The 14,446-nt window shown below is 41.4% G+C and overlaps 1 protein-coding gene across 1 annotated transcript in view; it reads left to right on the top strand.

Moving 5' to 3' along the window:
• CRYBG3 (crystallin beta-gamma domain containing 3) overlaps positions 1-14,446 on the top strand; it is an 89,346-nt gene that overhangs the window by 30,828 nt on the left and 44,072 nt on the right. The window contains exon 4 of the mRNA XM_061365334.1: positions 8,641-13,537. Within this exon, the coding sequence (XP_061221318.1) occupies positions 8,641-13,537 (4,897 nt within the window). The remainder of the gene's footprint in view (positions 1-8,640; positions 13,538-14,446) is intronic.

Genomic DNA, 14,446 nt, shown 5'->3' on the forward strand with positions numbered 1-14,446 from the left:
TGCCGTGTTTCTTCCATTAAAAGTTTAAAGGATGTAGAGCAGGTTTTTGTCTTCAGTACTAGCGAGCTTCCTTACTAAATATTAACTAACTGGTATTCGTTTAGCAGAGTTAAACTGTAAAAGTGCCCCCGATTGCTTATGGTTGTGTAGGTGGTTTTGTAGAAAGGACTAAGAAGTAGTTGGAAGTGGGTGCTAAAACCACGCAAATAATTGGGGAGTGGAGTGTGGAAGCTGTAAAACAAAGGAACAGGAAGGTCCATGGATACCATGAAGGGAAGGGATGATGCAAACGTGGTCTTTTGCTAATCTCTTGAGGACTGGGTCCCAAAAGATAGAAGAGACATGCTAGTGATCTGTGTAAATTCAAAGGTACTATTGATTTTACTGATTGATACATTAAACTACAATTTTACCATTTAATGTGAAAGCAAAGGGAAGCTGAGATCTTTACAAATCCTTAAGGCAACTGTGTTATTAATCTTACATCTGCTGCCGTTGTCGTGAAGAAGGTTTAAATTAATTGGTTAATTTAAACTACTGTCAAATATTTAATCGGAGGTTATGTGTGGTTAGGGAGGAGGTTGCAACAGTAAGTGTAAGAGGGACTGTTGTTAGATTGCATAACCCAACCCAAAACCAAACAACTTTCAGAACTAGAATATGTAACAAGTGGTCTCAGATGCCTCTACCCAGACAACTTCATTAACCTCATATCCTTAAAGCAAAACTTTGCAAAATACAGGGAAATCAGACTGCTCTGACCTGTAGGCTGAGGTTAATTTTGCTCTCAGTAGGAGGTTTGGCACTTGCTAAAGGCTCAAGTTTCCAGGCCTCGAGCCAAAGAAAGTGGAATTCATGAACTCAGTCTGTGGAGTACGTGTTTGTAAGGGACAAAATGTGGAGGTCACATTATTGCTCCATCACCCTGGCTGGTTGGCTCAGAGGTAATTGTGCTTTAAGGGCTTCTGCTCCTTAAATCCAGACAGTGGAAAGTGGTAAAGAAAGAGCACAGAGGACAGAACCATGATAAATTTGGCTAAGTCTGTAGACAACAACTACTGTGGACATAATAATTGCAGCACTGAAGATGGCTGAGGGTTGGGTTGGCTAAGTCTTGAGTTACTACATCTGTTAGTTTCCCATTTGTCTGGGATGGTTGAAGATTTCCTTGCACCTGGGAAGTGAAGCAAGAAATTGGGGTTTTGGTGTTTTATAAAAGGTTAATGATGAAGAGGTGAGGTTGGTAAAATATAAGATACAGTTTTGAAGTGATCCTTAAAAAGCTGTGAGTGGAAAAGAAAAATGCAAAGTAAGGTATGTACTAAGCACAGAAAAATCAAATGGGTAAGATGGCAACTTCGGAGTATAACAGGCCGCTGGGCAGAGGGTTAACTATAGAAATAAGTTCATGTTTAGTTTTAGCCTTTGCATTTCTCCTTAATGATGTTAAAAGCCTGACATCTCCTTTCTGTTACGAGCCTTGTGGACTTGGAAGTGAGAGAGAGAGCTCCCAACCCCATGACTGCAAGGATTTTCTAACTGTAGGTAGAAGATGTGAGGGGGTGATTTCAGAAACAAATTCTCCAAACAGGATGCTTTTACAGTGCACCCTCCCAGGAGCCAAGTCCTAGTAATAGTTAAGCGAGATCATTGCAAATTCTTTAATTCAGGAAATTAAATAGAAAGGTAGCCTTGAGGAGAGACCAATTTCTGACCATTTAGAGTTCTCCTGTGTTATTGTCGTTTTTTGTGAGGGGTTGTTTTGTTTTGAAAGTGTAGTAAGCCTGTTGCTATACATATAATCGCATGATATTTTCCATCTTGGTACTGTCAAAAAACCTGACCTTTTCTTTTGCTCTGCTGTAAATATGTCTAATAAAATCCTTCAGGTCTACATAATTCTGGTTAACATTTCTGTTTTGGAGGTTGTCATTCACCCTCGTGTTACTGCTCAGATGCAGGCTTGTGGTGATACAGAAGCTATGTACCCCTTTAGTTTGTCTGATGGATTGTGTATTGCGGTTTTGATTCAGTCGGTAGCAGCAGCATTCATCTTTCCCTACAGATGCCTTTGGCAGACAGTCAAGAGTAAGTGAGCGGAAAATAAATCACTTAATTCCAAGCCATGGTCTCACCAGGTAATTCCTGAGAAATAATGCAGAAGAGTGGGGAAGCTGCTGCTGCTGCTTTTGTTGAAATAACATCTGTCTTGTGGTCAGAGCTATCTCCTCCTCTGTAATTGCCTTCCCACATCCTATTTTACGTACAGGACCTGAACATTTAAAACCGTAAGTGTACACAACAGCACAGCAGTGTCCATCCATCTTAGAAAGCATCTGTTGGGTGATGACAATAAGAGGAAAACGAGCACTGTGTTGATTACTTCTATTATACTAATACCTGCATAAAAATTCACATTGTACAGGCAAATAGTAATAAGCAGCCCATCAGAAACAAGGGAGACAGCTGCTTCCCTTTGTAGTAAGAGGTTGCCTTGGTCGTGGCTTTGGGGAACACCAGGACAGCTGTGGACCCCAGGTAGTCCTGCCTGCATGTGCCCTGCATGCCTGTTTGGACCTAGATTGGTGAGTTCTGGTTATAATTCCCTGATGCAGTTTGCCACACAGACACATGAAGCAGCACAAGGAGGAGTGGGAGGCAGAGCTATGCATCTTGGGTTGGGGAAAATGGTGAGGGAGAAGGGAGGCATAGTAATTCATCTTCTGATAGCTTTCTGCTTCCTGCATTCAGAAACACACTGTGGAAGTGCAGTGTTGTTCAGCTCCTGATGCTCAGGCTGACAGGGAGTCATTGCTGAGTGTGACCTGCTGCCATTTCAGAGAGGTATGAACTATGTGGATAGCTCTACCCTTCTAGGACAGCCTGATATGACCCAAAATGGATTTAGCAGGCTGTCCCTGGGAAAGCATCAGGACCATCTCGCCCCTTACTCTCTTGGTGAGCTGTGAAGGGAGGCCTCCAGCAGTGATTGCAGGGTTACTGCCCAAACTCTCATGGATGGATTTAGCGTTAGGTCACTAAAGAAGAGGGCTTTGTTGTTCTTAAATATATTCTTCCAGGCACATCTCTATGCATATCTTGATTTGAGCAAGCTGCCCTTCAACACCACTCGTAGACATTCAGATTTAGACGAGAGCACAAGCCTATGTGGGTCAACTGAAAGATGCCATGCTGAGATTTTAGCGGCCCATTCCAACAGTGGGGTGGGTGAATTTCAGGGCTCTACTGTAGGAGAAATGCAGGTCCAAGCCTGCCTGCCTGCCAGAGAAGGGAACCTGCCCAGAGCTGGGATGTGGGCCAAAGGAAAGGTTCTGGTTGACATCGAAGCAAAGATTTCTGTGTTTCTGAAGGATGAAAGGTTCAAGTTCAAGTAATTCATAACAGATGCATGGTGCAAAATGAAGCTAACCTAATTCAGCTGAAAATTAATTTACTGGGTGGTTTTTTTCCACTGAACTTTTTCCAATAAGGTTGTTAAGCTGTGCACTGTATTCAGTAGTGATTGTTTCTTAGAAACAGCATTTTCCAGTGTGATTTTTGAAGTTAAGGAGCTACCTGTAATGTAGTTGCTCAGGTGTCCTAGGCCTTTAACTTGTCAATAAGGGCTTAATCCTCATCTTCCATGAGGATCATCTCATCCTTCATCGTTACTGTTGTTGGGGTGGCAAGTAGTGCCAGTTAGAGGGTCTGAAGCTCCCTTTAGAGGGCTTTCCTAGCTGTAGTTCTTCATTACATATGAGGAGAAGTCAAGAGTAGTGGCTTAGTGGCTTTCTTCAGCCTTGAGAAAGCTAAAGGGAGACCTAACTGCTGGCCTCAGTTCTCTTAATGGAGGCCTTAGAGGAGATGGAAGCAGACTCCTCTGAGAGATGTGCAGCTGGGACAAGAGGCTTCAGGAACATGGGATATTGGGAAATGTGGGTTTGCCATGAGGGTGTTCAAACCCTGTGGCATGTACACAGGGCTCTTGTCCCAAAGGCCCATCCTCAGAGTTGCTCGGAAGTGGTAGGACAAGACCGCAAGCACCCTGATCTGGTTGGCACAGCTTGGAACAAGAGTTCCAAGAATTGAAAAGTCTGACAATATCCCATGCTCCTTTCCAGCCTGTGTTACAACTGTATGCCCAAAGACATGGCCAACTTTCACGAGGCAACGCTGTGCCATCCAGCCTGTGACTGTGATTTGGTTTTCATTGGGATTTGAAGCGTCTTATAAACCCTCCTTGCATGTCAGTGTGAGGCAGCACAGGCACTATGAGGCAGATCACAAGCATTTCAGGGCCTGAATATCTGAGTGTGATGGAAGGGAAGGGACTGGAGGGCTGAACTCCATGGGATGCAGGGGAGCGAGGTAGGTGTGCATGGATACTTCCCACAGCTATGGGGCAGAAAGGCTGACTGCTGCTGGGCATTGGGGAAGATGACAGTGAAGCATCAGTGGTGATCCCAGGCTGGTGATGGTCTCACAGGTGTTTTGGATCTGCCTTGTTCTGTGCATTGTTCCTTGAGACTCAAGGGGTAACATTGCTTTCCAGACTTGGAAGATAATCAAGAAGTAGTACCATGAAGGGCAAAAGGAAGGAAAAGCATTCCTTCTAAGCATACAGAGACTACATTTGCTTTTATTAAAATTGTCTTTGACTCTTAATTGTGCATATGGAACATTAGCTTTGAAATTTCCTGCAGAATCAACTGTGTGCAAATGACTTTGTTCAACCAAACTTTTGACCTTTTGAAATGTACATTGTAAAGTCCCAGGACAACAAAATATTTCAAACTTCAGATTTAAATCACAAAGCTATCCCCTCTGGCTAAAAACATAATCATTTTCTTTCCTCTAAGTTGTATATGGCAACTTTTCAGTTAGGTTTTTATGAAGATCTAATGTGTGTAGAAACCATCTGGCCAACTAAGTTGGAATCCATCAGAAGGTTTTTCAGAATGGCTTTAAGACAGTTGTTTCCAGACAAAGAACCTTAAATAATTCAAGAAAGTTGTCAGTTAAGTATGCAGTAGGAAAAAAAGCCAAGTGGAAAAAATTAAACAATAGCATGATTTTGTAATAGTCAGGGAGGGATAGACTGGAACCAGAAGAGCTGGACCGATTTAGATCAGTGGTTTTCAGCCTGTAGCCTGCAGATCTGTCTTCTCTGGGAGATGCTTCTGAGGGGTCAGCGAGGGGGGATGAGAGGAAATGGTCACACATGTGCTTGATAAAGCAGAACACTGTTGGGCTGGGGAGAAAACTCCTGGAAAAGTGAGGTATGAGGGGAAAATAGCTGTTGCATGTCTTGGGCGCTGGTAAAACTGAGTTAGGGAGCTTGGAGCTAAGCAGTGATGCTGGTCCAAAGGACTTACTCGTGTGGATGCCATGCTGTGCAAATGGCCTGGGGATCCGAGATGCTGTACCCATGTAGTGCTGTACCATGCTGTATGATCTTCCTTCATCTTTTTGAAAATAGGTCTAGGGATGTCTGCTTTCCACGTTATTGTATGGTACAAAATGATACCAAGATTGGAGGGGTCACCGTCTTGATGACATACACTTGAAAAAGATGCTTACAGTGTAGTCTGTATGGACACACTGAGATGAGGCATTCAAGGTAGTAGGTTTCCTCCTGCTTCAGGGCTTCAAAACCAACAAGATTGTTTTATAATGATTGTTATGTGTATATTACTAACTAATGTCACTTTTTGGACAAGTCATTAAAGATATCTCCCATATCCCATGTCAGAAGATGTTTGCCTCTTCTTGAGTTAGCCCCTCTTGAACTTTCTATTTCTCTTTAAAAATAGAAGAAAGCTCTACAAGCACCAACTTTTGACAAATTTAATGTAACTCATGTTGACATCCTCTCTTGTTGCTGTCAAACAATCTTTTGTGAAACTGAATTAAGGCTTCATAGGGAATTGAATAGCTTCTTGTGAAGAATGGAAAGAAGGAATCTCCCAGTATTTGAAATATGTGACAGAATACACAGTGGGTTCTGTGTATAATCAGGCTTTCATCTGTATCCTCATGAGTTGAAAAAAAACTTTGCAAAGGGTTTTTAAGGTAGGTTCTGAACTGACATGTTCATTTGATGATCAGAAATGAATTACTTTAAATGTCTATAAAATAAGTTTCTAGTGACACTTTCAAAAGATCTTGTGACACAGGCTCCTTCTAAATGTATTTCATAAGGCTTACAGCTGAATTGCTGCTGCTGCATAGGAATGTGGGTTTTCGTAGAATCATAGAATAGTTAGGGTTGGAAAGGACCTTAAGATCATCCAGTTCCAACCCCCCTGCCATGGGAAGGGACACCTCACACTAAATATCTTGTGTTCAAATTGAACATCCATCTATGTGCTCTAAAAGTAAATACATTAGGACTAAAGGATATGTTGGCAAGAAGCAAGTTTGGTATCAAACGTCAGTTGCCATGTCTATGGAAGAAAAGATTGGTTCCTTTTCAAAGTAGCATCTGTTGAGTAACTCTTGGTAGAAGCAAGTCTGCAGGAAAGCAGAGCTGTCTGTTAGGAGATAGTGGCAGAGGCCAGCTACAGAATGAGGTTCTTCAGCTGAAGTGGTGCTGTAGCCAGTGCTAGTCAGGATTGGGTTTCTGCACAGAGCTCTGTAGGGCAGGTAGCTTTCAGTTGTGCTCAGACTTGAAAGTGATCAATTTGAGCATAAAATTCCCTCAGAAGACAGCAAAAAGAATTGGGACAAATGATGAAGGGAGCCACATGGGCAAAAAGAAAATTCTGAGGATGTTTGTTTTACATGACCACGTGTAATAAATGGTATAATGGTTTGTTGGGATCTGATCAACGTAGATGCAGTACCCCATCTTTCTGACTTCTTCTTGTCGTCCCTGTATAGGCAGTCTTCTGTAAAGTTAACCTATTCAATCCATTTCTGAATGCTTTGGATTTGAGAATTGCTGAGTTCATGGTAGAAATTCGAAGGCAAAGTTGGGTATGGGAGACAAACTGAAGACTTTCTCATCACATGTTTATAGATAAATCCTGAATTCTTACCTCTGCGTCTCAGACAAAATATCAACCATGAAATGAAAAATATGCAGTAAAAGTTAACTGTCTTCAAGTCATTTATTCAAAATAATGTCTTGGGTTTGGTGGAAATAGCTTGGGAGACATGCTGTTGGTGCATGATTTTCTGTTTCCTCTATACCTTAATATACCTTGCTAATATACTCTATATTGAGATCCTGCTAAAGCCTTCATCAGAGATTACAATGAATTTAACCTCAATACAAACTTAATTTTTGTGTTATCACAATGTCTAAATTCCAATATTTGTGTATTATGACAGTATCCTGAATCTACCTAGCAATGCTAAATATGCGTATTAATGACTTCATATCTCTGTTTGAGTGCTTATGGATATGAATAAATTCCCTTTTAGTTCACTTGTGCTCTTTGCATGTTCGAATACTGCACAAACAAGGAGTTTGTGATTTTAAATCATACTAAACTCCCTATTCAGAATAACATTGAAGTAAGAATATGGGCCTCTAAAGCCTTATCCAAAAAAAGATTCTCTTTCAGATTGGAAAATCCACTTAATTTTTATATTCTTCTGTATGTGTTGAGAGAATACATGCTCTGAATCTATACAGATAATATTTGAAGTTACAATTACTCAATGATACTCAAATAAACAGAATAATTTAATTTGCTGTTCTGTTTTCCTTAGTGAATTTGTGTTCTATTTATGACTTAAATTATGTATCCTCAATTCGAGAGCTGTACTGACTTCTCAGTAAATGTGAACCAAGCAAAGAGCTTTTAAAAATGCCATTAAGATATCTTTTATCTGTTGCAATGCTTTTATATTAGAAAACAAAATCTTAGCTAACTCTTTTTTTAAGGAGACCCTTCTGAAACAGGAATGGCAATTTCCCAGAAAGGTGAATGGCCGCTTCCAGCCACCACCTTAGCAGACATAGGGCATGGTGGATTTCAATGACACCAAGCTGTGTGGTTCAGTTGATATGCTGGAGGGAAGGAATGCCATCCAGAGGGACCTTGACACGCTTGTGAGGTGGGCTGATGCCAGCCTCATGAAGTTTAACCATGCCAAGTGCAAGGTCCTACACCTGGGTCAGAGCAATCCCAGGCAGAGCTACAGGCTGGGCAGAGAAGAGATTCAGAGCAGCTCTGCAGAGAAGGACTTGGGGGTGCGCGTCAATGAGAAAATGAACATGAGCCAGCTTCAGTGTGCACTTGCAGCCCAGAAAGCCAACCGTATCCTGGGCTGCATCAAAAGGATTGTGACCAGGAGGTCGAAGGAGGTGATCCTGCCCCTTTGCTCTCGTGAGACCTCACCTGGAGTATTGTGTGCAGTTCTGGTGTCCTCAACATAAAAAGGACATGGATCTGTTGGAACAAGTCCAGAGGAGGGTCACAGTAAATGGTAGCGTATATGTATCATTTGTCACACAAGTCCGTATTTAAGAAGAGCAGGGAAAGGACAACAGTGTGGTGTGCAGTCCAGAGTTTGTGCTAACCTATGGAGGAAAAGAGTATTGTACATCATCTACAGGTTGTGTTAACCTTTATTATCCCGCTGGCTATTTAGTCTTTCTTGTACTGATAATGATGGTCCTCGTTACAGGCAGATGCAGCGGAAGCCAGAAGCACCTGCAGTCACTTACGCAACGTATCGAGGTTCTGCAAGGATAAGGCAGCTACTGAAGAATCAATCAGAAACAGCTGAAAAAGGAGAAGAAAGTATTGAGAACACAGGTGCTTCAGTGGTCAGAGAAAATGGGGAAATCCATACAACTGTGTCTCTGAAATCAGAACACTTAATAAAAGAAAATGGAGAACTTGAGGGTAAAGGTCATGAAGTTGATGCTGTAGTAAATTCTTCTGCAGTTAACATGGGAAGGAAAAAGTCTGGTAAAGCTCAACATTGCATGGGTAGCAATAAACATGAAACAACTGCAAAAGCCACAACTTCTCATGAGATAGACTTCAAACCTACACCTGCTTTAACTGCAGCAAATGTTAAAAGGACATATTCACTAGATTCATTACTATCATCTAGTAGTAGAAACGGTGAGATCTTAACCAGTTCCACTTCCCAGATTACCAGTTCCCTTAAAACGAGTTCTGCAAATGATTTGTTGAGCAAAGAGGATGGGCTGCTGCGAGAAGCAGAAGCTGTGTTTCAGACAGACAAAAATGCCTCTTCTAACTTTGATGAAGAAAATGATTGTAGTAAAACAGCTAATAAGGAGGCCACAAATGAAATGCAGGATGATTGTTTGCATTCACCCAAATCGGAAAGCAAGACAGTTAATGAAGAACTACAGGTGAATAAGGGAGAATTTTGCTGTAACTATCAAATGGATCTTCACTCGGAGCTAACATTGGATGTCCACAGGCTTCATTCCAGTACCACTACATTTCAGCAGCGAGTGGATCAGCATACAGGTAGTGCAAATAAAAATAGTGATACACAGAAAATTGTGGCAGCTGTAGGAGAGCAAAGTCCACACAACTTTACTGCTACAGGTCCTTTACCTTTTAGTGAACAAGTACCTACTCTGCTTAGCATGAAGTCCAAAGGAGAAAAATGTGTAGCTTCAGGTAACCTAACTACTTCTGTGTCACCTGTTAAAAATGATGAAGATACTGTCATGGACAAGGGGACTTGTAATGAAGAGCTGTTAGAGAAATCGGTACATATACAAAACGATCACCAATTAACCTGTGTGGAGAATTCTGAGGATACTGCCACTCAGCAGACCTTTTTACCTGGTCTAGAAACTGAGGGTGAGGAAACAATGAAGGTTTTACCTGAAGTTGTAGCAGAAAACCTTGCCAATGTATCATCATGCATAAATGGGTTTGAAAGCGTGAAATCTAACTTTGATGATCTGACAGCACCTCTCTCTGTAACTTATGAGTCTTCCTTTGAAACTGGAGGCTGTCGCTCAGCTCCTCTATATCCGAGTTGCAAGTTCAACAATAAAACTGTAGGGAAAAGAGAAGTTGGTTTGAAAGATGAGAGAGAGACACTTTCTTGTTCTGATCTTGAACTTGAGAAGAGCAAATCCTTTGAGCCTACAGAGATGAGCATCCCTGAAAACTCTATTCCTGTCCACAACCATCGTCCTGTTTCCCTTGAAAGTGTTCAAGATGCTTCTGCTAAACCGTTAGTTACACTCACAGAAGGTAACACAGCAAAGCCTGCACCTTGCTCTTTAATCCCTGTTGACAAGACACATGATTGTGCTGCTGCCGCTTCTGAAGTTGACAAGACTGGTAAGCCTGAGGTTGCTCCTGTTCCTCCTGAGTGTAAAGATTACATCTTTGAACTTCCCTCTCATATTTCTCAGATGCAAGAAAAAAATCAGGAGGATTCTCATTCTGCCTTGAGAAATGGAGAAAGACCTTTGACAAATCATTCTGCTTTTGTCTGTGAAGGTGACATTGATGTAGACATCGTTTCTGAATCTCCACCCATTTCTGAAGATAGGTGTATTAATTTTTCAGACAGTAGTAAGTTTAGGCTGTCACCCACAGTACTTGATTCTTCATCTGACAACCAAGGAAAAATGCCTTCTCCTGACACTTGCTCTGAAAATGGCCAGACTGCTAGATGGTCTGCTGCTTCTGAAAAGGACAGCCTTATTTTTCCAGCTGCTAAGCCTAGGAGAATAATTCCAGAGGACAGAATGACCAAGGTGGCACTTTGCTCAGGAGACCCAAGAGCTTTGTGCCCAGCTGGTTGCCTGGAACCTGAGCTTAGTCTAGCTACACTTGATAGCTCCGCTGTAGGAGTAGATGTGGGGCATGTTTCTGTCCCCAGCCCCACTTCACCTACTCTGGGATCCAGAGAAGCCTCCAACCTTTCTGTTTTTGCCATGGAAATGTTAGGTATTGCTGAGGGGAACAGTAATTCTTCCAGTCACAGAACCAGTGATGGTGTAGAGGAGGCCTCCTGCATGCAAAAGGCAGACAGAAGTGTCTTGGCAGGGGCAATGCCTTTAAAGTCTTTGGAAACAGCATCCGAGTCAGCCTGTACTGAGAGTGTGTGCAGAAGTGCAGTAGGTCAGGTGATACTTGGTTACTGTCCTCCTATCTCAGAACCCCCTTGTGTGAGGGATAACGAAATAGCTGCTGCACCTACAGAGTTGAATGAGCTGTGTTCTGAGGAGGTAGGGGAAGATACTGATGTAAAGGGACAAGAACGTGCTAAATTCCAAGATGCTGTGGTTTTGTTTAAAAAAGCTGAGGAAATAACGGACTCAGTTTTACACTTGGCTATAGAAGAAATAATAGCAAAACAAGCCATTGGTATTTGCCAGCTTTGTGGGAGCAAAGATAGTTCAATAAATATGGATATTCTACATGATCAGAAAGATGAAACTGTGCAGCTGAAAGCAGAAGAAGTCCAGTCAACTGTGCAGTTATTAAAGCATTTTAATGAGAGCGGTAGAGGAGGCTCAGCTTCAGTTACAAGAAATGAAACAAATCATCAAGATGAAAAGATGCTATCTTATACCCCTGATAAAACTGACCTGCACAGCGCACTAACACTAAAAGCAAAAGAAACAGTTGATGAAGTCATTAACTCAGCCATACAGAAATTGGCATCCAGTCAGCAGCAAGGCAGTGAAAGTAAAAAAACTTCTGAAAAGGTCGAGCCTAAACCTAAGGCTGAAATACCAACAATTTTAAACCTGGATATCCATTTACCTGCAAAAGCACAGAAACTAGCAGAAAAGAAGGGAACATGGAGTGCAACTGTAAACTGTGAAAAGGCAGATTGCTCAGATCCTCCTTTGCTTCCAAATAATATGGCAAACGGCATAGACTGGCCCCAAAGAGGTGAAAAGATACCAAATAATGCATTTACATGTCAAGCAAATGGTTTTCTACCCACTGGAGGTTCAGCAAGGCCAGAATCAGATCTTATGACGCCAGTAAAAGAGAGGGACAGTAGAAAGGACTGTGAATATCTGGCTGCAGCAGAGATGTGTAGCAGAGCTGGAGCATCAGCAACTAACAGAAAATCTGATGGATCTTTACATTTAATACATAAAGATGCTACTGTGACTGAAGAGATGCTTTTGTCGTTGCAGTTAAAGGATTCTTGCAGTAATACAGATGTGCCTGAGTGTTCATTGCAGCCAATTATAAATGATAATTTGTCATCTTCTATGCCTGATGAAGAATGTATCGGTGTGCAGAGTGAATCTAAAGACAGAAGCAGTGCCTGGGGGTCTCTGGAAAGAAGTGCAGAGGACAGTTTTTATGAACGCTGCAGTAGAGAAGCTGCAGAAGTACCTGCACAAGTAAAAGCAATCTTAGAAGATTTAAAGGCAGTGGACAGTAAAGAGGAACTAGCAGAAGGGGCAAGTGAAATAGCAGAGATTAATGCTGGCTTAAATGCGCAGTTCATTGTACCTGAATTGTCTGTAATTGGAGATGAAGAGGAAAACTGCTTCAGCACGGCTGTTGCCCAAAATAATGGGAATCTGAAGCAGGTACAAATGAAAGATGAAGACATGAAGAGAAATGATCAGCTTCAAGAAAATGGTCTGGATTCTGACGATGTTACGAAGGAATCCACAGATCTTTTGGCCTTTTCTCCACTAATTGAACAGTGGGAAAACAGTTCTTTCACTATCATTTATGAAGGTGCTCTTCAAACTGAGAACAAATCTGTCTCAACTGATGACATGCAAACTTGTTTGCTTTCTTCTTCTGATTTGCATTCAGATAGTATAGGTCATTTAATGTGTGAAAGAGCAAAGAATAAGCATGAGCCAACGTGCCTTTATGGGAAGGATAACAAGCTGAATGAAGCAACAGATAGCCGTAGCTCAGAGTCATTTCTGAGTGTGGAGGCCAGGCGCTATAGAGTATATCCTTTCTCTTTGTCTCCAATATATGAAGACGACAGCTCTCAAGAAGATTTACTTTCCACAGATGTGTCACCAGAAGGCCACCCTAGTGGAATATCTAAAGATAACTCTGACCATGCTTCTGTGCTTTCTCTTCTCCAGTCAGTTTCTGAGCGCTTACAGTTTACTTCTCAGTTCAGTAAAGAGGAGGAGGAGGAAGGAGTGGAGGATGAGGAGGAGGATGAATCATCATATGAAGAAAATGCAGTTAATGTTGAGAGAGAAGACGACTGTTTTTCCAGTCAGTGGAGGAGAAATTTAAAACCAACCCTTCAATCAAATGACCAAAATGGAGCTTTGTTTTCTGAACAATCACTTTTTCTCTCAAAAGAGCTTGACTCTAAAGAGCAGCCAGAACTGTTTCCAGATGCAGCTTCTCCCAGTCAAACACCTTGTAAGCCAGTTTCGCAGAAAGCTGATGCTGCTCTAGAGCTTCCTCCTCCAAGTGTGTACTACCAGTACTTGAAATCTGCCAGCAGTTGCTCCTCTGAGAAGGGAACCAGGTTTGGAAGCCTTCTCCAGGATATGTTTCTGCCAAAGATTCACTGGTCTCAAGACAACACCATGCCAAAATTGGGAGAATTGTCAGCGGTAAGATGTTGTGTCACCTACTATTAATAATCAAAGCGATTGGCCCTGATTCCAAATTGCTCTCTCCCTGTTCTGCTTACTCCCTTTTTAAAGCTAATTCTTTTACCATAAACAGAAGTAATTAAGCTGTTTAAGATCAGAGGTTGTTTTGGGTTTTGTTTTGGGTTTGTTTTTTTTTAAGTCTTTTGATAAAATAATTTTTTAAACTTATTATTCTTGGTTTAGCAGATAGACGAATGTGACTTAATTTTAAAACAGAATATCTGAACAAAATATGCAACAGGAAAATACGCGTAAAAGCAAGTCTGCATAATAGTAAAACACGGACTTGTCCATGGTAAGAACATTTCAACCTGAAGAAGATGGAATTTTGAACGAACAGTGTTATTTTGCTCTACTTCTGAGATTAGTGGAGCTGTATTGTCCAAAAAACCAAATAAATATCTGCTTACTGAGCTATGTGATTGTTCTATCATGGTCTTCTACAAATTGTAGCTCAGTTAGCAAGTAAGAAATGTAGCTGCTTCCGAAGATGAGCATTTTTATTTAGTTAGGTATTTATAGCTTATTTAAAGCAATGGCAAATGAGGGTATGGAAACAGTTCTTTCAATATTTAGAAATTGAAAATGCCACGTAGACAAATTGCGTAACTGAAGAAAGTCTTTCCATGATGTTGAGAATATTTCAGCCTGTGTTAGAGGTCTCTTTTGGTTTTGCCACTGTTAAGATACGAAGTTTGTTTGCTGAGAAATGGTAATGGGTTTCCAGAAGTTATAACTTTTACAATAGTTCTTCCTTAATAGCACTTAAACTTTCTGTGTATTGTTTGATTCTTTCACATCAACTCTGAACGACAGTGAAACAAACCCCTGTTGTTTCTGCTCTGATGTTTCTGCAACTGTTTCTAC

This window comes from Neopsephotus bourkii, unplaced genomic scaffold, assembly GCF_033783945.1.
Source record: "Neopsephotus bourkii isolate Nb327-2 ecotype Australia unplaced genomic scaffold, CSIRO-AGI_Nbou_v1 NB_1287, whole genome shotgun sequence".
NCBI classification, from domain to species: Eukaryota; Metazoa; Chordata; class Aves; order Psittaciformes; family Psittacidae; genus Neopsephotus; species Neopsephotus bourkii.